Source organism: Ambystoma mexicanum, chromosome 2p, assembly GCF_040938575.1.
Source record: "Ambystoma mexicanum isolate Mex_15411 chromosome 2p, UKY_AmexF1_1, whole genome shotgun sequence".
Lineage (NCBI taxonomy): Eukaryota > Metazoa > Chordata > Amphibia > Caudata > Ambystomatidae > Ambystoma > Ambystoma mexicanum.
The window spans coordinates 263,860,368-263,886,435 of record NC_090923.1 but is presented as its reverse complement, the minus strand read 5'-3'; the positions used below and the strand labels follow the sequence as shown (position 1 = coordinate 263,886,435).

Below are 26,068 nucleotides of genomic sequence, written 5' to 3'. Positions count from 1 at the left end.
ACTGTACAATCACCTTTCACCACCTGACCTTGGTGACCTTCATTGGATCTTGTCTTGTTCGTATCCCTCAGGTGTCGCGTGGCTGGCTCTCCCACATAAGTTGTCCTGTGTCTTTGGGTCTTCAACTGGAAGCTGCCCAGAACATATTCCTGCGCACCACAATCACCCATATGTAAATCCCAAGATGCAAAGTTTAGTTCTGTCCAGACATCTAGACGACCCTCAGGGTGGGAACAAGAACAGGAGAAAGAGCCTATAATGTGGGATGTTTTTATCCACGCATCCAAGCCCTACCTCAAAACTGTGCAGTACTGACATGGAAAACATCATGATGGCCAGAGATTCCCAGAAAATGCCCAGGGAAGTGCATGAAGAATAGGCTGCCACCCATTTTGCCGATGTTATGGGCACAGAAGGGCACTGCCTAAAACCACCATTGGACTACCCACACAGTAGCCTGAAACCATTGGGAATGGCAATGTCGATTGCCAAAAGCAACCTAGAATTGTGGGGAATTCATTTTCTTAAATCCCAAAAATGGGTGCATTACCAGTACTCACCACTATCAGAAAGCCGGCGTTTTAAAACAACACCAGACTTTTTTCACTTTTTGTGTAAAACTGAATAAATGAACCCAAAGCAGGCCAAAGAAAGACTTACTGAGAGGTGGATCCAATGTAAAGTTATATTCTGAAGTGACTTGAAGGTTTATAACAAGACTGGCTGAGCTGTGGATTTCAGCAGTTTAAGTAAATTTGGACTGAAAGACACTAAAAATCTAAATGTTTAAAAGAAATGAGTGACCTACTTTTGAGTGTCACATAGGTTGCAATTGTTTAAATGTCATAGTTTTAAACTTAGAATCAGAATTCTAGCTGCATATGTAAAAATGGTTAGTTTTATTTGAATGCAGAAAACTGGGTAACTAAAAGTGACATTAGCTGGGGCCTGGCTTAAGGAACTGAATTCTGCCCACCAGCTACCCCCGACAGGAGTTGACACTTGCACAACTGCTGTGTTCCCAGGCCTAGCTGCCTTTTTGCTGCTCCCACCAAAAGGGATCTGACACTTCTCTGATTGAATTATCAAGGGACTGCTAGAGACTAAACATAGGACCCAGGCAGAGGGTTTATTGAAGTGGCCATAAATGGCTTCCTCTTGAACAATGGGCCTTTCAGGGCCCAGGCAAATGTTTTATTATGGGGGCCGTAAATGTGGCTTCCTCCTGGAAGGAAAGGGGAGGAGCACTGCATGTGAGAGCAAGCTGGCTTGGCAGAAACTGGGAGGGGGAGAAACTGGAGACAGAGGCTGAGCTTGAAGAAAGTGGAAAGACTGGTTTCTGTACCATGTGACCTGAAAAGACACACCCATGTAGCCAGAATATGGTTTTAGAAAAAGATGAATAACTCATAGTACGGACTTGTCATAATTATTTAAATGATACCATAATTCTTGTGATTTTTCTGCCCACATTTTAAGAGGTTTTTAGAACCGGTGGCATGATCTGGGGGAAAGCTAGCAGTTAAGAGGGTATTACTTAAAATGTATGCATGTTAAAAGTCTGATACTTCATCAATTAATGCCTGCATGCCTTGCACACATTTGGGTAAATTTGAGTAAGAATCTGATATTGGTAACCTGACCAAAAAGTGAAATATGTTGCCATTTCTCAATGCAAGCTCCCAGGAAGAGCAGATTTGGACAGGGTATACCTCCTGTGATATGTGATGGGTGCATGTAATTTTAAACAAATGTGCACCTGTGCAAATATGTCTTTTGGATCAAATATAGATTGTGTGTAAAGTTGACAGGGTTGGGTTCTCTGTACCATAAACAGACCTCATCATGATGACACTTCATTTCATTCCCCCAATCAAGGGGAAGAGGATGAAGTGGCCAATGACAAGTGGAGAGGGGTAGGGCCTAGGAAGCTAGCCTCTCCACCCATTTTCAAAACACATAAAAGCAGACAGTCAGGACAGATAGGGACATTCAATTCCATTTGCTGCGGAGCATGCTGCCGGACCATACCACATCCAGAGATCCAGACTTCAAATCCATCAATCTCCAGAGAAAGCTGTGCAGAAGAATCCAGAGAGGCTAGACCAGCAGAGCAGAGCTGACCCAGACCACTATTAGCAGAACCAGAGAGCTGACCCAGATCACTGTGAAGTGCCGAGACCAGACCAGAGTCCAGTCTAAAACCTGACCAGATCCGTGGCGAGGCCCATTCTATTTCTAAATATATTGTGAGTACCTAGCAGAACTGTGCAGAACCAATCTCTTAGTTAAAATAATATAATTCAATCTATTTTAATCTAAGTAGAACTGCCTAAAAGCTGTCACCTGTCATTTTCTAGCTGCTAGCTGTCACTTGTCACTTTGAACTTTAAAATTTCAAATCTGAAAAACGACCTTTACCATATCGCTCATATCTCCGTGACCGTTTGTCTTAGAGACTTGCAGTAACTTTCCTCTGAAAGCTGGGAATCTTGGCTTTTCAAAGACCCTAGAACCGCATTCCTATTCCATAAACTTTTGCCGCAATCGCGAAAAACGCACTCGCGAATTTACCGCGATTTGCAAATTTCTCCACGTGTGAAAACAGCAGTTTCCTTGCTAAAAATTCTTTTGCCTCTTAAGAACCATCCCTAAATCATTGCTAGAGTGAGCCTGGACTAATATTAACTTGACACCACTCACCCTGAACCTCTAGAGGGAATTAAAAGCATTTTAGCATATTTTTCACTTCATTGCCAGCACATATAAAAGCATTTTGGGCCTGTGTTTCCAACTTCTGTAGTCTAAGCTTGCTGGGGTGAACTGAATTACAGTTGATTGCATTTCTGAGAACTGTGTGCTTTCCTTCCATTTCCTTGCATTGCATAAAGGGGGGAGGGGATTGCCAGAGGAAAGTGATCACATTGTTTTGTTGAAATCATATTGAGTATTTTCTGTATTGCATTTTCATTCAACATTACATCCATCTGAACTTATATAAAGCATTCTCTACCACCTTATTCTTCTGTTCCTATTCACAAGTGTGCTAGTGCCAGACTATCCATTATTGATTACTGCTCAGATTCAGTGTGATATTCAATTATTAATTTATTATAAAGCGTGATATATATATATTGTTTAAATGATCAAATAAACCTTTAAACTTGCAAAACAGAACTACTTCTTGGCTCAGTGGGGTCAGGGGGATTCCAAGAGAGGGGTGTTATATAGGGGTAGTCATCCAGAACGCATGAACGGGACATAAAGATATATCAATAAGGGTTTCCATTTAGTATCCCAGACTAGGCATTGACTTAGCTGTAGTGTTGAATGATGTATTATTTATATAGCGCCTTAATCCAAAGCGCTTTACAGAGCACATATTTACATACAATATCACCCAACCGAAATTGGTACTCATTTATTGACCTTGGAAGGATGAAAGGCTGAGTTGGCCTTGCCAGGATTCGAACCTGCGACCTGCAGATCACACTCAGATCACAGCAGCAAGTGCTCAGCCCGCTGAGCTGTCTTACCGGCTAATGATTGGTTGATGATTGATGATTGGATATCCACAATCTCAGTCTTGTACAACTCCCATGATCCCGCATCATTGGCTATACTGGCTAAGGCTGATGTGAATTGTAGCCCAAAACATCTATTTGACCAAAAAGGCCAGACCCCTGCACTATATGGATTACACATAGCTAAATCATGTAATTATAGAACACAAGCCCACACATGGCTATTTTAATAATAGCTGCAACAACAACAAATCACTCAGGAATCCATGTATGGAATGAGGTAAAGCGGAAGTGACCATGTTGCACAATAATAACGAGTATATGTGTCCTTTCACACAATACAGTGACTACAGCTTTACCATTTGTGGTATGGTAGTTGTTTAATAATGGGCACTGAACCAAACTGCACTATATTTGTACACATGAGGTGTGTTACTTAAAAGAGTAACTAGAAGTATATATTAGGCTATTCACCTAAACCACACACAAACACACACCAGCACCACTTGCTAGCTCTTACCTGAGGGTGCAATATGATACGTTACTAGTAGTAGCCGGTTCACCTGTAACCCTTGAGCCACCTACAACTCCATGTTCTATTTCTCACTGCACTGCAACCAGCAACTCTTGTACATGTGCTTGTCGGTAACACGTTCACCTGTACCCCTTATGAACCTCGGACTGGCTTTTTCTGTTCATTCATCTGCAACTAAGTAAGCCTCCTTGTAACAGCACCACAGTGCCTAAGGGCTGCTTTGAGCGCTTTATAAAAGTAAAAATACATAAAATAAATAAATATTTTATAAAAGCTGAACACAATTATTATGTTTACTATCAACGAGGAAAAATCAATGTACAAGGGATTCATTACCATTGTTAGAATGACTGTGCATGAACAATCTAATATAAAAGATTGAAAATAAATTAAAATTGCAGTTCATCTCATCAAACTGGTGCTGACTTAGTTAACCAATTATTTGTACCACAATCCTCAGTCCTTTATCACCTGCAGGTACACACGCTAAGTGGAAAGAAGGGTGAGCCAGAGAGAGAGGCAGAGGCTCAATTAAACCAATCGACCTGGCAGAAGCTGTGTGGTTGTGATGAGTCAGAGACAGAGGTATGGTGTTTGCAGAAGAGGGATGAATCTGTCGCAGAGAACAGGAAGGAAATAGCATTTTTGCATAGGAAGAAGGCTGGGCGGATGAAGGGACAACAGTGACAGAATAATACAAGAAAGGTTGGATGGAGCAATAAAGAGGAAACAGAAAGAAATGTGAGGAGTGTGGTAGCAGAAGCATTGTACAGGGAGGTGTGAAGAGTTGTGAGTAGGGTGTTGGAGAGAGAGAGCACCAGCACCAGAGAGGAGTTTCAAGCACCTGTTCTCTGGAACGTGTCGTTTGAGGTGTCCTCTGAGCGATACTCCTTCGGTTTGGTTCCAGAGTCAGTTGAAGCAGGGCGGTTGGAGGAGTCAGCCCCCTTCCACCCTGTGGGGTCAAAACCTCATGGAAGGTCGGGGGACAGATGTCTCCAAACCGTGGACTCACCTCTGGGAATTACGTGGTGAGGAGACAGTGCGGCACTGTACCGGGAGGTTTGATGATGGTGACTAAGGTAACTCAGGAGCCAAATGAATTACCAGAAATGCAGAATAAAATATGAGAAAAATATCCAAAGCAGGTCCAAATAAAGACACTGTAGAGACCAGGGAAGGGATATAATAAAAAGTCAAATATCAGGTCAAGATTATTGGACAACCGTGGGCTGTTTGAATGGTTCAGATTCTTTACATTTCTGGGCTTGGTCTTGCTCCCAGCCTGATCCTTGAATAAAAAGAGGGACTCTGTAACTTTTCATCAGATCATTGTTGGAACAAAGACTTCTACGAAGAAGAGCAGCCCACTTATGACCTGAGGACAACCCCTATAGCTGACCAGCATCAACTCCAGTAATAAGCTCAGTGAAGCCCTGCTCCTCTGACTGATCTCAAGAAGACATCTATTGGTTCTTTGACCCCTAGACCGGTCGAAACAACCAGTCCCGAATGCTTCTCTTGTGGATCTGTGCTTGCTGAGCCTTTCGGAGGTGTCCCTGGACCAACCGGTGGACCAGTGGACTGACTAGCTGTTTCCAGACCTACCTCCCTGCAGCTATCACTTTTCTGAACAAAGTTTGCAGATCTCCAGCCTGTGCCACAAGTCACCTCACTCACATTTTCAAGGGAATCTGTGAACGAGCTGCTTCTGTGTTTGCCACTGTACAATCACCTTTCACCACCTGACCTTGGTGACCTTCATTGGATCTTGTCTTGTTCGTATCCCTCAGGTGTCGCGTGGCTGGCTCTCCCACATAAGTTGTCCTGTGTCTTTGGGTCTTCAACTGGAAGCTGCCCAGAACATATTCCTGCGCACCGCAATCACCCATATGTAAATCCCAAGATGCAAAGTTTAGTTCTGTCCAGACATCTAGACGACCCTCAGGGTGGGAACAAGAACAGGAGAAAGAGCCTATAATGTGGGATGTTTTTATCCACGCATCCAAGCCCTACCTCAAAACTGTGCAGTACTGACATGGAAAACATCATGATGGCCAGAGATTCCCAGAAAATGCCCAGGGAAGTGCATGAAGAATAGGCTGCCACCCATTTTGCCGATGTTATGGGCACAGAAGGGCACTGCCTAAAACCACCATTGGACTACCCACACAGTAGCCTGAAACCATTGGGAATGGCAATGTCGATTGCCAAAAGCAACCTAGAATTGTGGGGAATTCATTTTCTTAAATCCCAAAAATGGGTGCATTACCAGTACTCACCACTATCAGAAAGCCGGCGTTTTAAAACAACACCAGACTTTTTTCACTTTTTGTGTAAAACTGAATAAATGAACCCAAAGCAGGCCAAAGAAAGACTTACTGAGAGGTGGATCCAATGTAAAGTTATATTCTGAAGTGACTTGAAGGTTTATAACAAGACTGGCTGAGCTGTGGATTTCAGCAGTTTAAGTAAATTTGGACTGAAAGACACTAAAAATCTAAATGTTTAAAAGAAATGAGTGACCTACTTTTGAGTGTCACATAGGTTGCAATTGTTTAAATGTCATAGTTTTAAACTTAGAATCAGAATTCTAGCTGCATATGTAAAAATGGTTAGTTTTATTTGAATGCAGAAAACTGGGTAACTAAAAGTGACATTAGCTGGGGCCTGGCTTAAGGAACTGAATTCTGCCCACCAGCTACCCCCGACAGGAGTTGACACTTGCACAACTGCTGTGTTCCCAGGCCTAGCTGCCTTTTTGCTGCTCCCACCAAAAGGGATCTGACACTTCTCTGATTGAATTATCAAGGGACTGCTAGAGACTAAACATAGGACCCAGGCAGAGGGTTTATTGAAGTGGCCATAAATGGCTTCCTCTTGAACAATGGGCCTTTCAGGGCCCAGGCAAATGTTTTATTATGGGGGCCGTAAATGTGGCTTCCTCCTGGAAGGAAAGGGGAGGAGCACTGCATGTGAGAGCAAGCTGGCTTGGCAGAAACTGGGAGGGGGAGAAACTGGAGACAGAGGCTGAGCTTGAAGAAAGTGGAAAGACTGGTTTCTGTACCATGTGACCTGAAAAGACACACCCATGTAGCCAGAATATGGTTTTAGAAAAAGATGAATAACTCATAGTACGGACTTGTCATAATTATTTAAATGATACCATAATTCTTGTGATTTTTGTGCCCACATTTTAAGAGGTTTTTAGAACCGGTGGCATGATCTGGGGGAAAGCTAGCAGTTAAGAGGGTATTACTTAAAATGTATGCATGTTAAAAGTCTGATACTTCATCAATTAATGCCTGCATGCCTTGCACACATTTGGGTAAATTTGAGTAAGAATCTGATATTGGTAACCTGGCCAAAAAGTGAAATATGTTGCCATTTCTCAATGCAAGCTCCCAGGAAGAGCAGATTTGGACAGGGTATACCTCCTGTGATATGTGATGGGTGCATGTAATTTTAAACAAATGTGCACCTGTGCAAATATGTCTTTTGGATCAAATATAGATTGTGTGTAAAGTTGACAGGGTTGGGTTCTCTGTACCATAAACAGACCTCATCATGATGACACTTCATTTCATTTCCCCAATCAAGGGGAAGAGGATGAAGTGGCCAATGACAAGTGGAGAGGGGTAGGGCCTAGGAAGCTAGCCTCTCCACCCATTTTCAAAACACATAAAAGCAGACAGTCAGGACAGATAGGGACATTCAATTCCATTTGCTGCGGAGCATGCTGCCGGACCATACCACATCCAGAGATCCAGACTTCAAATCCATCAATCTCCAGAGAAAGCTGTGCAGAAGAATCCAGAGAGGCTAGACCAGCAGAGCAGAGCTGACCCAGACCACTGTTAGCAGAACCAGAGAGCTGACCCAGATCACTGTGAAGTGCCGAGACCAGACCAGAGTCCAGTCTAAAACCTGACCAGATCCGTGGCGAGGCCCATTCTATTTCTAAATATATTGTGAGTACCTAGCAGAACTGTGCAGAACCAATCTCTTAGTTAAAATAATATAATTCAATCTATTTTAATCTAAGTAGAACTGCCTAAAAGCTGTCACCTGTCATTTTCTAGCTGCTAGCTGTCACTTGTCACTTTGAACTTTAAAATTTCAAATCTGAAAAACGACCTTTACCATATCGCTCATATCTCCGTGACCGTTTGTCTTAGAGACTTGCAGTAACTTTCCTCTGAAAGCTGGGAATCTTGGCTTTTCAAAGACCCTAGAACCGCATTCCTATTCCATAAACTTTTGCCGCAATCGCGAAAAACGCACTCGCGAATTTACCGCGATTTGCAAATTTCTCCACGTGTGAAAACAGCAGTTTCCTTGCTAAAAATTCTTTTGCCTCTTAAGAACCATCCCTAAATCATTGCTAGAGTGAGCCTGGACTAATATTAACTTGACACCACTCACCCTGAACCTCTAGAGGGAATTAAAAGCATTTTAGCATATTTTTCACTTCATTGCCAGCACATATAAAAGCATTTTGGGCCTGTGTTTCCAACTTCTGTAGTCTAAGCTTGCTGGGGTGAACTGAATTACAGTTGATTGCATTTCTGAGAACTGTGTGCTTTCCTTCCATTTCCTTGCATTGCATAAAGGGGGGAGGGGATTGCCAGAGGAAAGTGATCACATTGTTTTGTTGAAATCATATTGAGTATTTTCTGTATTGCATTTTCATTCAACATTACATCCATCTGAACTTATATAAAGCATTCTCTACCACCTTATTCTTCTGTTCCTATTCACAAGTGTGCTAGTGCTAGACTATCCATTATTGATTACTGCTCAGATTCAGTGTGATATTCAATTATTAATTTATTATAAAGCGTGATATATATATATTGTTTAAATGATCAAATAAACCTTTAAACTTGCAAAACAGAACTACTTCTTGGCTCAGTGGGGTCAGGGGGATTCCAAGAGAGGGGTGTTATATAGGGGTAGTCATCCAGAACGCATGAACGGGACATAAAGATATATCAATAAGGGTTTCCATTTAGTATCCCAGACTAGGCATTGACTTAGCTGTAGTGTTGAATTGAATCCTCTTACAAATTGGGGGCTCGAGCGGGACGTTTGGGTTAGATCTACCATTTCTGCAGATTAATACAGCGTGCCAGCTGACCAGATACACATATCCGGTCGGATCACCACGCTGTGTTACGCTGTAAAGCACTCCTCAAAGGAACGCTCTAAGAAAAAGGTCTGTTTTGCAAAAATAAAATACTAATTTCTGTAAGTCAGGACAGAGACCAATCTCTAGAATGACGACCTTGGTAGATATGAAAATAGCCAGAGAGCACTTCTTACATAAGCTATTTGTGAGAGGTGAGTGGACCCATCAGGACCAGACGGTCTGGTTGCAAGCAATCGCACCCCAGATCACGGAAACAGGGACAGATACATGGGGAGACCAGGGTCCCTTACATGTGGCCCTGAGTGAACTATATATGTCCTCTAAGGCCAAGGAGGAGCACAACAAGATTGCCAGGGTAGCGGCATATTTATATTTACATATGGGAGCCATGCAGGACAAATGTGCTGAAGGCCAAGATCTGGCGAGTAGGCAACTGCTGGCATTACAGAAGGCCCAATCTGATCTGGACTCTTCTGAGCAGAGGTTGCAGAGGAGCCAGGAGTCAGAAAATGATAGTAGGCAGTATATCATTAAAATAAAAGAGGACATGGATATACTGCAACAGGAAAAGACAGACCAGGATACCAGAATTCTGGCTTTGCAGAAGGAACGCGAAGACAGTTTGGACTCCCTACTGCAGAGCCAGAAAAAGCTGGAGCAACAGATCAATTTCAACAGGGCATGCACAGAGCAGGTAGCCACCCTGCAAATCCAACTAGACAGAGAGAAAGAGGAGAGCAATAAACCGATCCTGAAAGACCTGGATACCCAGGCAGAGTTTGATCAGGAGCGCCAGATAAGGAAAGAGACGCCTTAGGCCAGGAAGTTTGCCATTTAAAAAGAAAAACAGAAGAAAATCACTTGGCCCTCCAGGGGCTGGGTGACCTCCAAAAAGAACACCAGAACTTGTTAGAACACACCAGGAGGGTGGAGGATGCTCTGGGAAGAAAGGAGCAGGCCAATAGGTGCACAGCTCAGGAGGTAACCCTCCTGCAGCAAAGACTGACCCAGTGCTCCAGGACCAATCAGGAGGCACAGAGAGAGAATGAGGCTCTCTGCCAGCACAATGATAGACTCCAACAACAGGTAGCGATGCAGAAGAGACTGATAGAGTCTAGTAAGGCCTTAACTGAGGAACTGAAGGTGCAGGCTCTTGCATTGCAACAGGGAGCAGGGGCGGATAGAGATGAGCTTCGCTGGGAAAGAGAAACTCCTGAGCATAACCCCAGGAGCCCTAGTACCAGAGGCCTTTATCTCTCTCAGTCCCTGGACTCTGCCACCCCCATGTCCCCTGGCGCACATGAGCACAGGGCCACAGGGATGGCAGATTACTATCCAGCCAGAAGCATGGGGCTCATAGGCCAGTACCACCCAGGAATGGAGGGGCGGGCATCCGGGTATGGGCACCCAAGCACAGTGCAATTTAGTGGGGAACCCCAGGAGAGTAGGCCCATTAAGGGCATCCTGAAAACCTCTGCCCAGTTAGGTCAGTGGGGGGGGGTACCCATCAAATCCTGGCAGCAAAGAGGAATCTGAAGACTCCTCTGAACGGTACAGGACACAGGAGACCAGGTCCCCACATTCTGCCAGCCATTCCCAGGCTCGCAGAATCCGGGAAAACCTGGAAGAACAGACGGGAACCTCTGGGAGCAGTGCCTCTGAGTCAGAAGATGAATGGACCAGGGTTACCCGGACCAAAAGGGCCAATAAGACAAAAAGGGCCTTGCTTAAGGACCCCTTAAAGCAGATTAAGGCAATCAGGAGCGTCATCACGCCTTATCATAAGAACGCCAAGTATTCTGTTTGGGAGCACTTAGAGTTGTTTGAGCAAATGATGGAGACTTTCCATTTGAAAGACAGCCAAAGCTGTATTCAATATGTAAAGTGGACCTTCTCCCCGGAATACTCCAGTTTCTTTGCGGGGCTGGAGGACCAAAATCATTTAAGGTGGTCCACCTATAAGGCGGCCATCTTGAAACATTTTTCTACTCATAGAAATCCTCAAGAGGCTCGCAAAGCAGCCTACAATTTACAATGTGGGGAGGATCAGGCCCCACAAGAATTTGTGCAGGAGTTAAAGCGTGCTTTTGCACAGACCACAAGAAGGGTGCGCACGGATAGCAGAGAATTTATTAATACGTTTTTCCATGCCTTGCCCAAATACATAATGACCCAGCTTGTGAGGGATTTTCACGAGAAAAGATCTTTAGACTGGGTCATTGAACAGGCGACCCGGATCTATGAGGTGCAGAAGCCAATAGAAAATAAAAATAATGCGCCCAAAAACCCCAAAACCAACAGCACCCGTGCTGCTGCCAAGGTGGCAGAGGTAAAGGTCACCCCCGTTTTGGATTTGGAGATGGGGGGGCCTAAAAACCTACCTGCACCTAATAATGCTAGGCCCAGAAGATCCTCGGGCCAGTCACAGACAGGGAGCCAAGGAGGCAGCCCCACAAATGGGGTCCCTCGCTCTCCTGACTATGTAAGTCCCCGTTACAAGGGAAGCCGACCCATCCTGGGTTATGTGTGGACTCCTCCAGCCCAAGGGGGGGGATCCAGCCAAGCACCTAACCCAGGGAACTTCCCTCCTAACTTCCCCCGGAGGGCAGAAATTCTCCAAATCCTGGGCAGAACTTTTTCCCCAGGTATCCACCCAACTTCCAGCCCCAAAATCATCCATCCTTCTTTCCCCAATTCCCTGAGCCCAGACAACCTAATCCGGGAGAGGGGAGGCCAAGGGTGGAGGGGTACCAAAATCTTCCCAACCAGGGGTACTACCAGAGAAGGGATAGCTACCCTTTCTGGGATCAGCCCAGGGGAGAAAATAGAGCCCCGTATCAGCCTGAGCGGGTTTCCCAGTTAGAGCGCCAGGTCCAAAATATGGCACGGGATCTGGGTCAAATACTGAGGGCACAGCAGAACCCTCAGATGGGCATGCCGGCACAGAATGCCCCAAACTCTGGACCTGGTACTCCAGAACAATGACGGGGGCAGCACCCCGATAACACACCGGTTCCCAGGGAGGAGGCACAAAGGGAAGGGGGGTGTAAAGCCTTGGAGGAAGCTTCCTTCCTCACTTGTAAACAGCCCCTGGAAACCCAGGAACCGGAAACAAAATCTCTTGCCCCTGAAAGTCTGCCTCCTAAGGAGCAGAGGGGGGGGTAGGAGAAACAAAATACCCAAACAGACTCAGTTTGAGGAGGAGGTACAGATCTTCCAATTTGAGGGAGAGGGATCCTCAGAGGATCCTGGGAAAAGGATCTTCTCCTTCAGAGAGGGGGGAACTCCTCCCAAAGAAAAATGGGTCCCTAAGGATGCAAATCCAGACTGGGGAGATATGGAGACTGAGCTACCGCCGCCCATCATCTCATCCCAGAACCCACAATACCAAAATCCCCTGGTTCAAACCCATCCTGGTGACTGCCTCCAAGAAGGGGGGGGCGGCCCAGAACCGGAACCAGGGGAACCCACAATGACTCTGATCTCCAGTTGCCAACTTTTTCTTTCAGATTCCCAAGGCTCTCCACAGAATTCTGCCCACATCTCTTCTCTAGCAATGTCCAAAACCAAAAAGTTAGCCCACCAGTTGTCCAAAAATGTGCATTATCTGTGCCCCCTTGAGGAGAAGGAGGGAAGATACTACGCCCCGGTACAAGTACAGGGGCAGGGTACAATTTTGGCACTGGTGGACTCTGGATCTCAAGCTACCCTTCTGTCCAGAAGGGCCTTTGATGAACTGAATGCAGGAAGGGGAGAGAATTACCAAATTCCTCTCACCTCTCTTCCTGGACAACTGCAGAACTTTGACGGGAAGGAAATTCCCGTTGAGTGGACTGCAGACTTGGACATTAAGATCGGGCGACACAAGGTGAAACACCCGGTCATAGTAGTGACTCCAGAGGGCACCCCTTGTTTACTGGGGAATGACCTCCTGAGGAGGTTGTCACCCTTAATAGATTGCGTAAACAAGGTCCTCTGGACCCAGACTAGCCGACCAATAAAATTAAAACAGAGTGTCAACCATGTTAGTTTAAATGGCACCTGCCACATGGTTGAACAAAAATCTGACCAAGTAGAATTTCACTTCCAGAACAACCAAACTCCAGACGTGACAGTAATAGCAGTAGGACAACAGACTGGTGATGGAGGGTCCTCTCTATTTCTGAAAATCAACCTTCCTTCCAGTCTAAAGTGGTACTCCACGCTGGAAGGAAATACTCTGAGATTCTATACTAATCCACAATCAGAAACTCCCACTCCTATAGTCCAGAAAGATGTGAAATCAGCTCAGAGCCTGGCTGATATTCAGCAAATTGGAGAGCAGTTGTTCATCCCTGTCCAGTTAAATGATGGGAAGGACTCTGTTCTCGCTCGAGTGTGTGTGAACAACGGTAAGAGCTTCATCAGCGAAGCCATGTTCCGCCAACTCCCAAAAGATCCAGCCATTCCCACCTTCAAACTGATAGACAAATGGGGAATGGACCTGGAAGCACCTAATTCCATTCATCTCCTGCCAAGCAGGTGTATGCTCAAAATCTCCATTGGCAACAAGAGCATAGTCCACAATTGTTGGGTCGTGCGAGACGTCCCTGCCGCCTTTTACTTAGGCAGTGACATTCTCAATCGCTTTGCCATTAGTTTGGACCTAATAAACTTCAAAGCTTGGTCCCGATTAGCGGATATTCCCATGGGCTTTGATGATCCAGAAAAAGCATTTAGGTCAGCTCAATTGCTACCTTATGCAGTTGAAATTCAGATCAAAGAGGAAGTCACCATCCCAGAAAGGACCCGACAATTCTCCCTGGAAGTGAAAGTTAAAAGAGGACAATATTTGCAAAACCCTGATGCTTACATACATCTAAACGCTTCTCTCCAACAGCAAGGGTTAGGGGTAAACCCAACACCATTAGTCAACATAGAACATGACACCATTCTAATAGAGGTGGATAACAGCGACTTAAAGAGTATTACTCTAGCCGCAGGCACCATTATTGGAATGGCGGTTGATGACCGACATTTTTCCATAGATTTAGGTAATGAACTGTTAGGGCCAATCCCCAAGGACTGCTTTGACAGTGACAGTGATGACAATACAACACCAGACAGGATTTTTACCCGGCATGGGGGGAACTTCCTGGTGTACACTTCTTGCCATTATGGTAAGGAAGATGTGACTTGTGACTTCAGGAGGGATGAGGTGATTTTCCAGGTCCATGAGGGCTGCCTTTCCCACCTGAAGCCTCCAGTCCAAATCAGCACTCTGACCAGGGACTTCTCCACCCAGCTGGAGGAGGCCGCTGAGATAGCCAAACCAGAAGTCTTTCCAGGCTTCAGGCAGATGGTGGAAGAGAGAGTCAACCTAGCTGATGCCTGTGTGACTCTGGAACAAAAGCAAAAGTTGAAACAAGTTTTCTTGGATTTCCAAGATCTCTTTGCGGTAGACTCATATGACTGTGGTCGCACTGACATCCACACAACAACAATCCCCACGGACCCTGGCATGACTCCTGTGTTTGTGAAGCAATATCGCTTGCCTCTCGCATCAATGGAGTCCCTTACTGAAATAATTAAGAACCTTGAGTCCTAGGGAATGATCCGTCCAGTCCACAGCACCTTCAATAATCCGGTGCTGGGAATATTGAAGCCAAAAGGCCAGTGGAGACTCTGCGCTGACCTCAGGGAGCTCAACAAACGGGTCCATACTTCCCGATAGCCTCTGCCCTACATTGACCAAGGGCTGGCCCAGATCCAGGGGTCACAGGTATTCACTGCAATAGACCTGACCAATGGATACTGGACCGTGCCGGTCAGTAGGGAGGACCAATACAAGCTGGCTTTTACCTTTGGGGGCCAGCAGTACACATGGACCCGGACTCCCTTCGGATACCTTAACTCCGGTAATGAGTTCAATATTTTCCTACATAAGGCCATGCCCGACCTGGGTGCAAGGGGTAACCTGGCTTATGTAGATGATGTCCTCATCAAAAGTTCATCTGTGGAGGAACACATAGCGGAGATAAGTTATGTTCTGACGCAGTTGAGGGCCGCCGGAGCAAAACTTTCCTTTCAGAAAGCACAGTGGTGTAGAACCCGTGTTAATTTCTTGGGGCATGAGATTACTCCTCAGGGTCTCTGTCCCCAGGAAAAGAAAGTGGAAGCACTTCAGAAACTGAAAGACCCCAAAACTCTGCGGGAACTAAGGAGCCTCCTTGGACTGACTAATTACAGCAGAAAGTTCATTGAGGGCTACGCAGAGATCACCAGACCCCTGATTCATCTCCTGAAGGGGGGGTCAAGTGGGAATGGGGTCCAGAACAAGCCGAGGCAGTAAGACAACTCAAAAGAAGCCTCTCACAAGCGCCCTGCCTAGCTTACCCTGTCAGAAACAAGGAGTTCTTCCTGGAGACGGGGTTCTCTAATACGTGCTTGATGGCGGTATTATACCAAAAGCATGACAAGGTCAATAAAGTAATCTCCTATGCGAGCAAAACTTTATCCTCTGTGGAGGAAAAATTCAACGATTGTGAGAAGGCACTCCTGGCAACGGTGTGGGCATTGAAGAATTACCGCCCGTTTATCTAGGGGGAACACATCATAGTGGAGACTCCACACCAGCCTCTGCAATATCTCCAAAGTGATAGAAACCGGGCCGGAAATGTGAGTAATTCCCGAATTACTTCCTGGATTCTGTCAATGCAAGGCTTTCCTGTGGAGGTGAGATATGGCCAAAACAAGAAGAGTCCCCTCGCGCAAGGTCTGGCTGACTTGCATGATTGTGCCAGAGAAAACTGTCTCGAGGACGAAAGTCTAAAAATAAAGGACGACATGGAGGCATACCTTAATTCCCCCCACAAAGTCTTTGAAGAAGACAAGTGTGAGGGAATGCCCACTGTATATGTGGATGGATGCTCTTACCATGTTGACAACGACGGGGAGAAAGAACTGGTGGCCGGAGTAGGGAATGCATGGGTGAATGAGTTCCCAGAACCCTCCGCTGGATACAAAATTGGTCCCCGAAGTAGTCAGGTGGCAGAATTGATGGCTGTGCATCAGGCCATCCTCACTGCTGTCCAGCATCAACTCCACGAACTGGTCATAATCACAGATTCGGATTATGTACGGAACGGGTTCGTGGAGCACCTGGTTAATTGGAAAACCAGAGGCATGTTATGTGCTAACAACAAACCCTTGAAACATGGGAAGTTGATCCAAAACATTGATGATCTGGTCACCTCAAATGAGATGACCATCTATTGGAAAAAGATCAAGGGTCATTCCAAAGTAGAGGGACCAGACAAAACTGGAAATGACTTAGCTGATCAGCTGGCCAAAACGGGGACCATCCAAGGGGATCTAATTGAGATTGAGTCCCTGTTGGGGGAAATCCAGGTCAATGCTATCACTAGGTCCCAGACAGATGCTCACAACGACCTTTCAATTGCACAATGGAGCAAGGAGACCCCTGATGCTGATTTGATTACAGCTCAGAAGGGGGATCCAATTATTGGTAAGTTTTACCAACACCTTGAGGACCCTGAGAACTTTCCCCTGACGGATACCGATTACATTGGGAAAGAGGACCTAAGGGTGTTGATGAAATGTCCAAAAATGTTCCGGATCCAAGACGGTTTGCTGGTAAGGAAATCCAAAGCTGGCCATGATCAGTGGGTGGTTCCTACCTCATTCCGAAGCCTGATGTTAAGTCACGCCCATGATGCGGCCACCGCCGGTCATAGGGGGTTTCACACAACATTGGAAATCTTAAGAGAGGTTGCATACTGGCCACACATGGGGCAGGACCTCGACCAATACTTGAAGGGGTGTCTTGTGTGTGCGCAATTTCAGCCGACGTCCCTCACACACTGCGCGCCTCTCCAAAAGAGGTGGATGACACTGCCATGGTCAGATTTACAAATCGACTTTGTAGGCCCCGTGATTCGCTCTGCTAGGGGGAATAAGTACATGTTGACTGTGACATGCTTGTTTACCAAGTGGGTGGAATGTCTCCCAGCCCCAAATTGCAAGGCAGAAACTGCAGCTGCCCTGATGATTAACCACATCTTTTCCCGTTTCGGTCTACCTCAAAGGATTGAGTCAGACAGGGGTAGCCACTTCACCAGTGAAGTAATGACAAAGATGTGGGAGATACTGGGGGTCAAAAGAAAGTTGCATATTGCTTACCGGCCAGCTTCTTCTCGGGCAGTAGAGAGATATAGCCGAACCATTGTGAGCATCTTAAAAAAGTTTGTGGCAGATTCTGGGCCAAGTTGGGATATCCGATTACCTCTGGTCCTAATGGCCATCAGATCTACCCCTTCATCTGCAACCAAAATGTCACCATTTGAGTTGATGACTGGGCGCAAGATGGTGCTTCCTCAGCATTTGCTCTACAGGACCCAAGAGCAGACACTGATAAATGCCTCCACAACTCATGAGTATGTGGAGAATTTAAGGAAACACCTTCAACATTCTTTTGCTTATGCTCAGCGGAATCTAGAAAGATCAGCTGATAGCATGAAGACCCACTATGACCTGAAGACTTCCAGGAAGGAATATCAGGTGGGGGACCGGGTCTATCTATACAATTTCCAAAGGAACCAGGCCAAACAGCGAAAATTTTTGCCTACATGGAAGGGACCCTTTGAGATTATAGACAAAATCTCCCCTGTGGCCTACAAGATCCGCATCCCCAAAGGCGGTTTGGCAGAGGGGGAAGACAAGTGGGTCCACATAAACCAGTTGAAGTGTTGCCATCCCAGGCACACTCTGCAACAACTGGAGGAATCCTCTGGAATCCTAGAGGGTACTGTCTCAGATTAATTCAGTTCTAACTTAAAATATCCTACATATCGCCTATCAAATTCTGAGTTTCTCAATGTGGGTGTTTTCGTTTTTGAATGCAAAAAGAAATGTGCATGTGCATATCTGTTGAGTTCTAAAATTCATATGCCACCCCACTATATCAATGGTGGGGGAAAAATGTCTATGAATAGGTATTGCCGCTCTTCCTTTGTCGTCCTAGGAGAAAGAAAACCTGGAGACGGGCCAAGGAGGACGATCCGGAGACCGGGAGCAGAGACGCAAGGGGCCCAGTGTACCGCCCAATACTCCCATCAGGACCGGCGAGGAGAACCGATCGATCCGACCGGATGGAGGAAAAGTGCTGAACTCTGCCATCTATTGGAAGAAGATGAGGAAACATCCCAGGTCTTGCGAGTCCCATCAGTGAAACAGAATGGCCATCGCAAGAGGGGGGCTTGTGGGATGTTTTTATCCACGCATCCAAGCCCTACCTCAAAACTGTGCAGTACTGACATGGAAAACATCATGATGGCCAGAGATTCCCAGAAAATGCCCAGGGAAGTGCATGAAGAATAGGCTGCTACCCATTTTGCCGATGTTATGGGCACAGAAGGGCACTGCCTAAAACCACCATTGGACTACCCACACAGTAGCCTGAAACCATTGGGAATGGCAATGCTGATTGCCAAAAGCAACCTAGAATTGTGGGGAATTCATTTTCTTAAATCCCAAAAATGGGTGCATTACCAGTACTCACCACTATCAGAAAGCCGGCGTTTTAAAACAACACCAGACTTTTTTCTCTTTTTGTGTAAAACTGAATAAATGAACCCAAAGCAGGCCAAAGAAAGACTTACTGAGAGGTGGATCCAATGTAAAGTTATATTCTGAAGTGACTTGAAGGTTTATAACAAGACTGGCTGAGCTGTGGATTTCAGCAGTTTAAGTAAATTTGGACTGAAAGACACTAAAAATCTAAATGTTTAAAAGAAATGAGTGACCTACTTTTGAGTGTCACATAGGTTGCAATTGTTTAAATGTCATAGTTTTAAACTTAGAATCAGAATTCTAGCTGCATATGTAAAAATGGTTAGTTTTATTTGAATGCAGAAAACTGGGTAACTAAAAGTGACATTAGCTGGGGCCTGGCTTAAGGAACTGAATTCTGCCCACCAGCTACCCCCGACAGGAGTTGAGACTTGCACAACTGCTGTGTTCCCAGGCCTAGCTGCCTTTTTGCTGCTCCCACCAAAAGGGATCTGACACTTCTCTGATTGAATTATCAAGGGACTGCTAGAGACTAAACATAGGACCCAGGCAGAGGGTTTATTGAAGTGGCCATGAATGGCTTCCTCTTGAACAATGGGCCTTTCAGGGCCCAGGCAAATGTTTTATTATGGGGGCCGTAAATGTGGCTTCCTCCTGGAAGGAAAGGGGAGGAGCACTGCATGTGAGAGCAAGCTGGCTTGGCAGAAACTGGGAGGGGGAGAAACTGAAGACAGAGGCTGAGCTTGAAGAAAGTGGAAAGACTGGTTTCTGTACCATGTGACCTGAAAAGACACACCCCTGTAGCCAGAATATATTTTTAGAAAAAGATGAATAACTCATAGTACGGACTTGTCCTAATTATTTAAATGATACCATAATTCTTGTGATTTTTCTGCCCACATTTTAAGAGGTTTTTAGAACCGGTGGCATGATCTGGGGGAAAGCTAGCAGTTAAGAGGGTATTACTTAAAATGGATGCATGTTAAAAGTCTGATACTTCATCAATTAATGCCTGCATGCCTTGCACACATTTGGGTAAATTTGAGTAAGAATCTGATATTGGTAAACTGACCAAAAAGTGAAATATGTTGCCATTTCTCAATGCAAGCTCCCAGGAAGAGCAGATTTGGACAGGGTATACCTCCTGTGATATGTGATGGGTGCATGTAATTTTAAAGAAATGTGCACCTGTGCAAATATGTCTTTTGGATCAAATATAGATTGTGTGTAAAGTTGACAGGGGTGGGTTCTCTGTACCATAAACAGACCTCATCATGATGACACTTCATTTCATTCCCCCAATCAAGGGGAAGAGGATGAAGTGGCCAATGACAAGTGGAGAGGGGTAGGGCCTAGGAAGCTCGCCTCTCCACCCATTTTCAAAACACATAAAAGCAGACAGTCAGGACAGATAGGGACATTCAATTCCATTTGCTGCGGAGCATGCTGCCGGACCATACCACATCCAGAGATCCAGACTTCAAATCCATCAATCTCCAGAGAAAGCTGTGCAGAAGAATCCAGAGAGGCTAGACCAGCAGAGCAGAGCTGACCCAGACCACTGTTAGCAGAACCAGAGAGCTGACCCAGATCACTGTGAAGTGCCGAGACCAGACCAGAGTCCAGTCTAAAACCTGACCAGATCCGTGGCGAGGCCCATTCTATTTCTAAATATATTGTGAGTACCTAGCAGAACTGTGCAGAACCAATCTCTTAGTTAAAATAATATAATTCAATCTATTTTAATCTAAGTAGAACTGCCTAACAGCTGTCACCTGTCATTTTCTAGCTGCTAGCTGTCACTTGTCACTTTGAACTTTAAAATTTCAAATCTGAAAAACGACCTTTACCATATCGCTCATATCTCCGTGATCGTTTGTCTTAGAGACTTGCAGTAGCTTTCCTCTGAAAGCTGGGAATCTTGGCTTTTCAACGAACCTAGAACCGCATTCCTATTCCATAAACTTTTGCCGCAATTGCGAAAAACGCACTCGCGAATTTACCGCGATTTGCAAATTTCTCCACGTGTTAAAACAGCAGTTTCCTTGCTAAAAATTCGTTTGCCTCTTAAGAACCATCCCTGAATCATTGCTAGAGTGAGCCTGGACTAATATTAACTTGACACCACTCACCCTGAACCTCTAGAGGGAATTAAAAGCATTTTAGCATATTTTTCACTTCATTGCCAGCACATATAAAAGCATTTTGGGCCTGTGTTTCCAACTTCTGTAGTCTAAGCTTGCTGGGGTGAACTGAATTACAGTTGATTGCATTTCTGAGAACTGTGTGCTTTCCTTCCATTTCCTTGCATTGCATAAAGGGGGAGGGGATTGCCAGAGGAAAGTGATCACATTGTTTTGTTGAAATCATATTGAGTATTTTCTGTATTGCATTTTCATTCAACATTACATCCACCTGAACTTATATAAAGCATTCTCTACCACCTTATTCTTCTGTTCCTATTCACAAGTGTGCTAGTGCCAGACTATCCATTATTGATTACTGCTCAGATTCAGTGTGATATTCAATTATTAATTTATTATAAAGCGTGATATATATATATATTGTTTAAATTATCAAATAAACCTTTAAACTTGCAAAACAGAACTACTTCTTGGCTCAGTGGGGTCAGGGGGATTCCAAGAGAGGGGTGTTATATAGGGGTAGTCATCCAGAACGCATGAACGGGACATAAAGATATATCAATAAGGGTTTCCATTCAGTATCCCAGACTAGGCATTGACTTAGCTGTAGTGTTGAATTGAATCCTCTTACAATAACAAAGTCTGTAACCTACAACAAGTGGAATATGGAACTTTCAGAGTCATAGGGTAAAGCCTGAATACCTGATGCTTTCTCTCCTGCCTCTCATAGGATGCTTGTGGACGAAGAAATGTCCAGCACCTAACTCACTATGACCTGACCTGTGGCAGTGGGACACCAGTGTTAAGGATCCTTCCCTAAGCAAAAATACAAAAAAGGTAGCAGATGCCCCTCTCTCAAAAGAACATGGCATGATGACCTGGGCTGTGGTTTGTTCCCACTTTGAGGGTCCACAGCCATCACTTTTAGCTCCCTATACTATTCACAAAGGGGGAATATCCATTTGCATATGATTCTTTGCCCCACCCACAACGGCAGTGCAGCACCAAAATGCCAGGCAAACCTCCTTTGAACAAGAGTACCCACAGCAACCCCATACTCGTGTTTCAGCCTTTTTGGGCCTCTTCAGTGAGCTGGAGCTGTGCCTCTCTGAGCACAGTGAGCAAGGGGACCACATCTGGGTTCCCCCGGGGTAACTTAGGGTGATCAACCCCAAGTTCCTTACAAAAATACAAAAAAGGTAGCAGGCACTCCTCCCCACAAAGAACATGGCATGAAATAGATGTAGTTTGGGTTGGAAATTCAATGGGTGGAGAAAAGGGTTATTTTTGGACAATGCATACCGCAAGTCACAGGGAGCAGTCCATTGGTGAAATATATTCCAGATTTCAGCACTGGACAAGGGTTACATTCTTAAATTGGCGGTTGGGGGTTAGCGCACCCCATAAAAAAGAAAAAAAAACACAAGTTACTGGGAGCTGTCCAGTGTCAAAATTTGAAATGTCAGCACTGGACAGCTCCCTGTATAGTTACAACATTAAACATGTTTTATCAAATTACCATGCAAAAAATGTCAAGTGTTTATACAAGAAAACCCTATTCGATAGGGTTATGATGGATAAACACTTTGCACTTTAGGAATGGCAATTCGATGAAACATTTTTGTTGCATAACTTTTGATGCAAAGTATGTTTGATGCTTCATTTTCGATGGAAAGTCTATAAACCGGTCATCTGCCATGTTCTCGGGGGGGGGGGGGGGGCACCTACTACCTTTTTTGCACTTCCCTAGGCAAATCCTAGTGCTTTGGATTAAGTTCAGTGTCTGTCTAAACTTTACTGAAACGTTATCTAAAAGAGATTTGGGGGCACTTAAAACCCCAAAAGAGTGGCACGCTGTAAATCCAGTGATCACTCAAGGAATGCAGGCTGGATTAAGACGTGCAGATTGACAAACTGTTGAACTCAGGAGAAGTCATTTTGTTGATGTTAAAACATGACTAATGTTGCTTTTGGTTACTTGTGCGTCCCACTCCTGTAAATAAGCCATGTTTGAAGTGTTCCTCTCTGTGTCAGGCTGTTGTTAATCCTCAGCTTTATGACACCATTTTAATCAGGTCATCATTAAATTAGCAGATAGTGAGTCTAAACTGTAGCCATGATTGAGCCAGAAGACTTGCTTTCAGGTTAGCATACATTCTTTGCAAATGGGAACATATACCACCCGTCTTCAGAGGCCTTTATTGGCTCATGTAGGTGACTAGATTAACTAGCGCTACTGATACTCAAACCATACAACAAAATCTGTTTTCTCCAAAAACCTGTGCAGCTCCCTACCAGCAAGCCATATACAAATGGTCTTCACAATATGAAACACCCTAATAAATACATTATATATGCATATATATATATATATATATATATATATATATATATATATATATATAGTGCATTTATTATTTTGAGAAGATATTTGACAGTAACCAGATAAACAAACATATGTTTGGTTTTCACCAGGTGCGACCCAGGCTACAATCAACCCAGAACATCCGCATACCCTGAGAAACCATGCAGTGAAACTCAGGTGTCGCACTGAAGTGGACCCACATCTAAGGAAGAGCTTGAAGTTGGCCTGGAAAAAGGATGGAGAGGAACTTGAGTTAGAAGAGACAGAACCCAGAAGGTAACAAGGAAATAATCAGCATGTTTACTCTTCAATTTCTGTCATCTTATCTAAAAAACTGTTAGGGGATCTTTTCATCCTCAATCCCATGGCTGCTCTTACTTTACACATCTACTGACATCACTGTCCTTTCTCTTTTTTCCCATGTAGGCAGCTCTAAATGTGTATCTTTTTCTGCTACCCCCTGGCTCTTCATCAATGTCCACTCCCTCCAAACACTACTTACCATGCAACCGGCAATACTTAATGCACTGTCTTCCACCTTGTTGTCTCTCAGTGGTCCATCATCACACATCTTGCACCTATCATTTTGCCTTAAAAAACAAAATCTTTTCATAGGCACACCTCTGCTCGTTTCTTCACCAAACTACTCCATGATAATTTGTTACCGTCCGCCCTCTAATTTCCAAAGCCTGCTTTAATCACTTTACTCTCATAACCCATTGTGCACTAATATTCTCTACCCCTATCTCCACCTCCCTTCAAGTGCCTCCATCTGCTACTTTTGCTTGCAGGATATACTTGCTGTATTTCATCTGTCTTTTCTTTTACTTAAACATATTGGATTTTTCTGTGTATAGCCTGGGATGTTACTAGTCAGAGAAGGGTCAACCAATGCTGTCTGATATGGTCCTCATGTAGCAATGGCGCACAATTGTGAAACATTTTCAAGTACATTGTACAAGACCACCACATGGTCTCCTTTCTCCCTATTCCTCTCCATCAAGCTTTCTCCGTTCACCCTATTTTTTCTCCTTCCAAAGTCTAATTCTGCTTCTTCTTTTCCCACCCCTCTTAAATATCAGACTGGGTTCTCTTTGAATTTCTAGAGAAATTCCAGATTTGACCCATGCCGTTCTCTCAAACCTTTTTTTACATAACAGTATACTGGGACCTCTGTCTACTGAAGTTCCTGCCAAACTGATGAGAGAGCCTAAGCAACAGAATATGATGAAATCACATCCTCATTGATGTCACCTCATTGGATATCCTCTTTCCCTCTTACTTTCTGTATTTATTACCCATGCAACACTGACCATTGACCACCCCAATAATTATCGTCTGCACATCCCTGTAGCCATCCGTATCCTAACTCACTTTCCAGATGTAACTTCCAACCTGAAGCCAAGTCGCATTGTCTTGATCCATTCTGGTCCTCCAGTGACCTTCTCCACAGTTTACTGACTCTATTGAGATGGCCTTCAAAGACTTTGACCAAGCCCTTAGTGCTCCCTTCAACCGCCAATATGCCATCTGCTCAGTCACTCCCTGTGACCCACACTCAAAACATTGTATCTTTTTTCAGCTATTCAACAAATAAGAACTAACAAGTAAATTCACCAACACCAATGATGCCAAACATTTTTCATGGCTCTTTCTACAACATGCAAGGAATCTCTTCCTCTGCCAAATCACACTACCAAACCACTGATATATGTCTCTACTTGGATCCTCACAAACTGTCAAAGACCATCAATTCAATGCTGGCTTATCTCCATGTTTTTACTCTCATTTCATTCCTATCACTCTGCCAATAACTTTGTATGTTAATTCTCAATTAAAATCTCTAAAGTCCCAAACGCGCTACTAGCCTTCTTTCTTTGCTTTAAATCTCTCCTCTATTTCCTGCACTATTGTTGACATTTCTGCCAACTCTCTTGCTAAACTGGGCCACATTTTAAATCCAGAAATTTGCTCCTGCAGATACCTTTTTTCCCCAGGACATCTAGGAATGTACAACTCATACCTGCTCCTCCTGCGCCCATCTCTTCAACCTCTCTCTGTCATTGGGCTCTCGCAAAATGATATAAGGTGTCTGTAGTTTTTCCTATTCTATTAAAAAAATCTTTTGACCATGGCATCCCTGCCAGTTATCAACATTACCTCTTCCTCACTTGTGTAAACTTATAATATCTATGGAATTCAACCAAATCACCATTTACTTGGTGACACATGAACACAGCCTTCTATTCACGGATACAGCAGTCACACATATCCTTGATAATGCCAACTATTCTCCCATTTCCTCCTCACACATCCTTCAGGATATTTCTTCTGCCTTTGACACTGTTGACCACTTTCCCTCTTTGACTCATTCACTCATTTTATTTCAGAACCCTGCTCTGTCCTGGTTTATCTCTTAGTAATGTGGTCACTTTTTTGACAACTCTTGGAATGATGGAATATACTCTACAACTGCTCCAAAATACTGTGTCACCCAAATGACTGTGCTTTTTCCCCTATGATTTACACTGTGTACTTCATCCCACAGCAAGCTCATATTTTCGTTTGGGTTCTTTTAAAATATCGTTATCAACCAAATTAAAATCTTGTTCCCCTTCCTTTCATTTACCCAAGAGATGTACACAGATATCACTGACTGCTTTCGGAAGGACAAGTTCACGATGGTCACTCTTTCTCAAGTCCTCCAGGCTCTTCAACTTCAGGATTGGTTGGTGTCTCTGGACCTAGAGGATGCTGACATTCATGTGCTGATTCATCCCA

At 44.5% G+C, this 26,068-nt stretch overlaps 1 protein-coding gene across 5 annotated transcripts in view; it reads left to right on the top strand.

The window, feature by feature from the left end:
- Positions 1–26,068, top strand: part of CHL1 (cell adhesion molecule L1 like) — a 780,691-nt gene that overhangs the window by 578,337 nt on the left and 176,286 nt on the right. For all 5 annotated transcript variants that reach the window (XM_069643529.1, XM_069643531.1, XM_069643532.1 and 2 more), the window contains one exon: positions 23,398–23,563. In XM_069643529.1, coding sequence (XP_069499630.1) covers positions 23,398–23,563 — 166 coding nt within the window. The remainder of the gene's footprint in view (positions 1–23,397; positions 23,564–26,068) is intronic.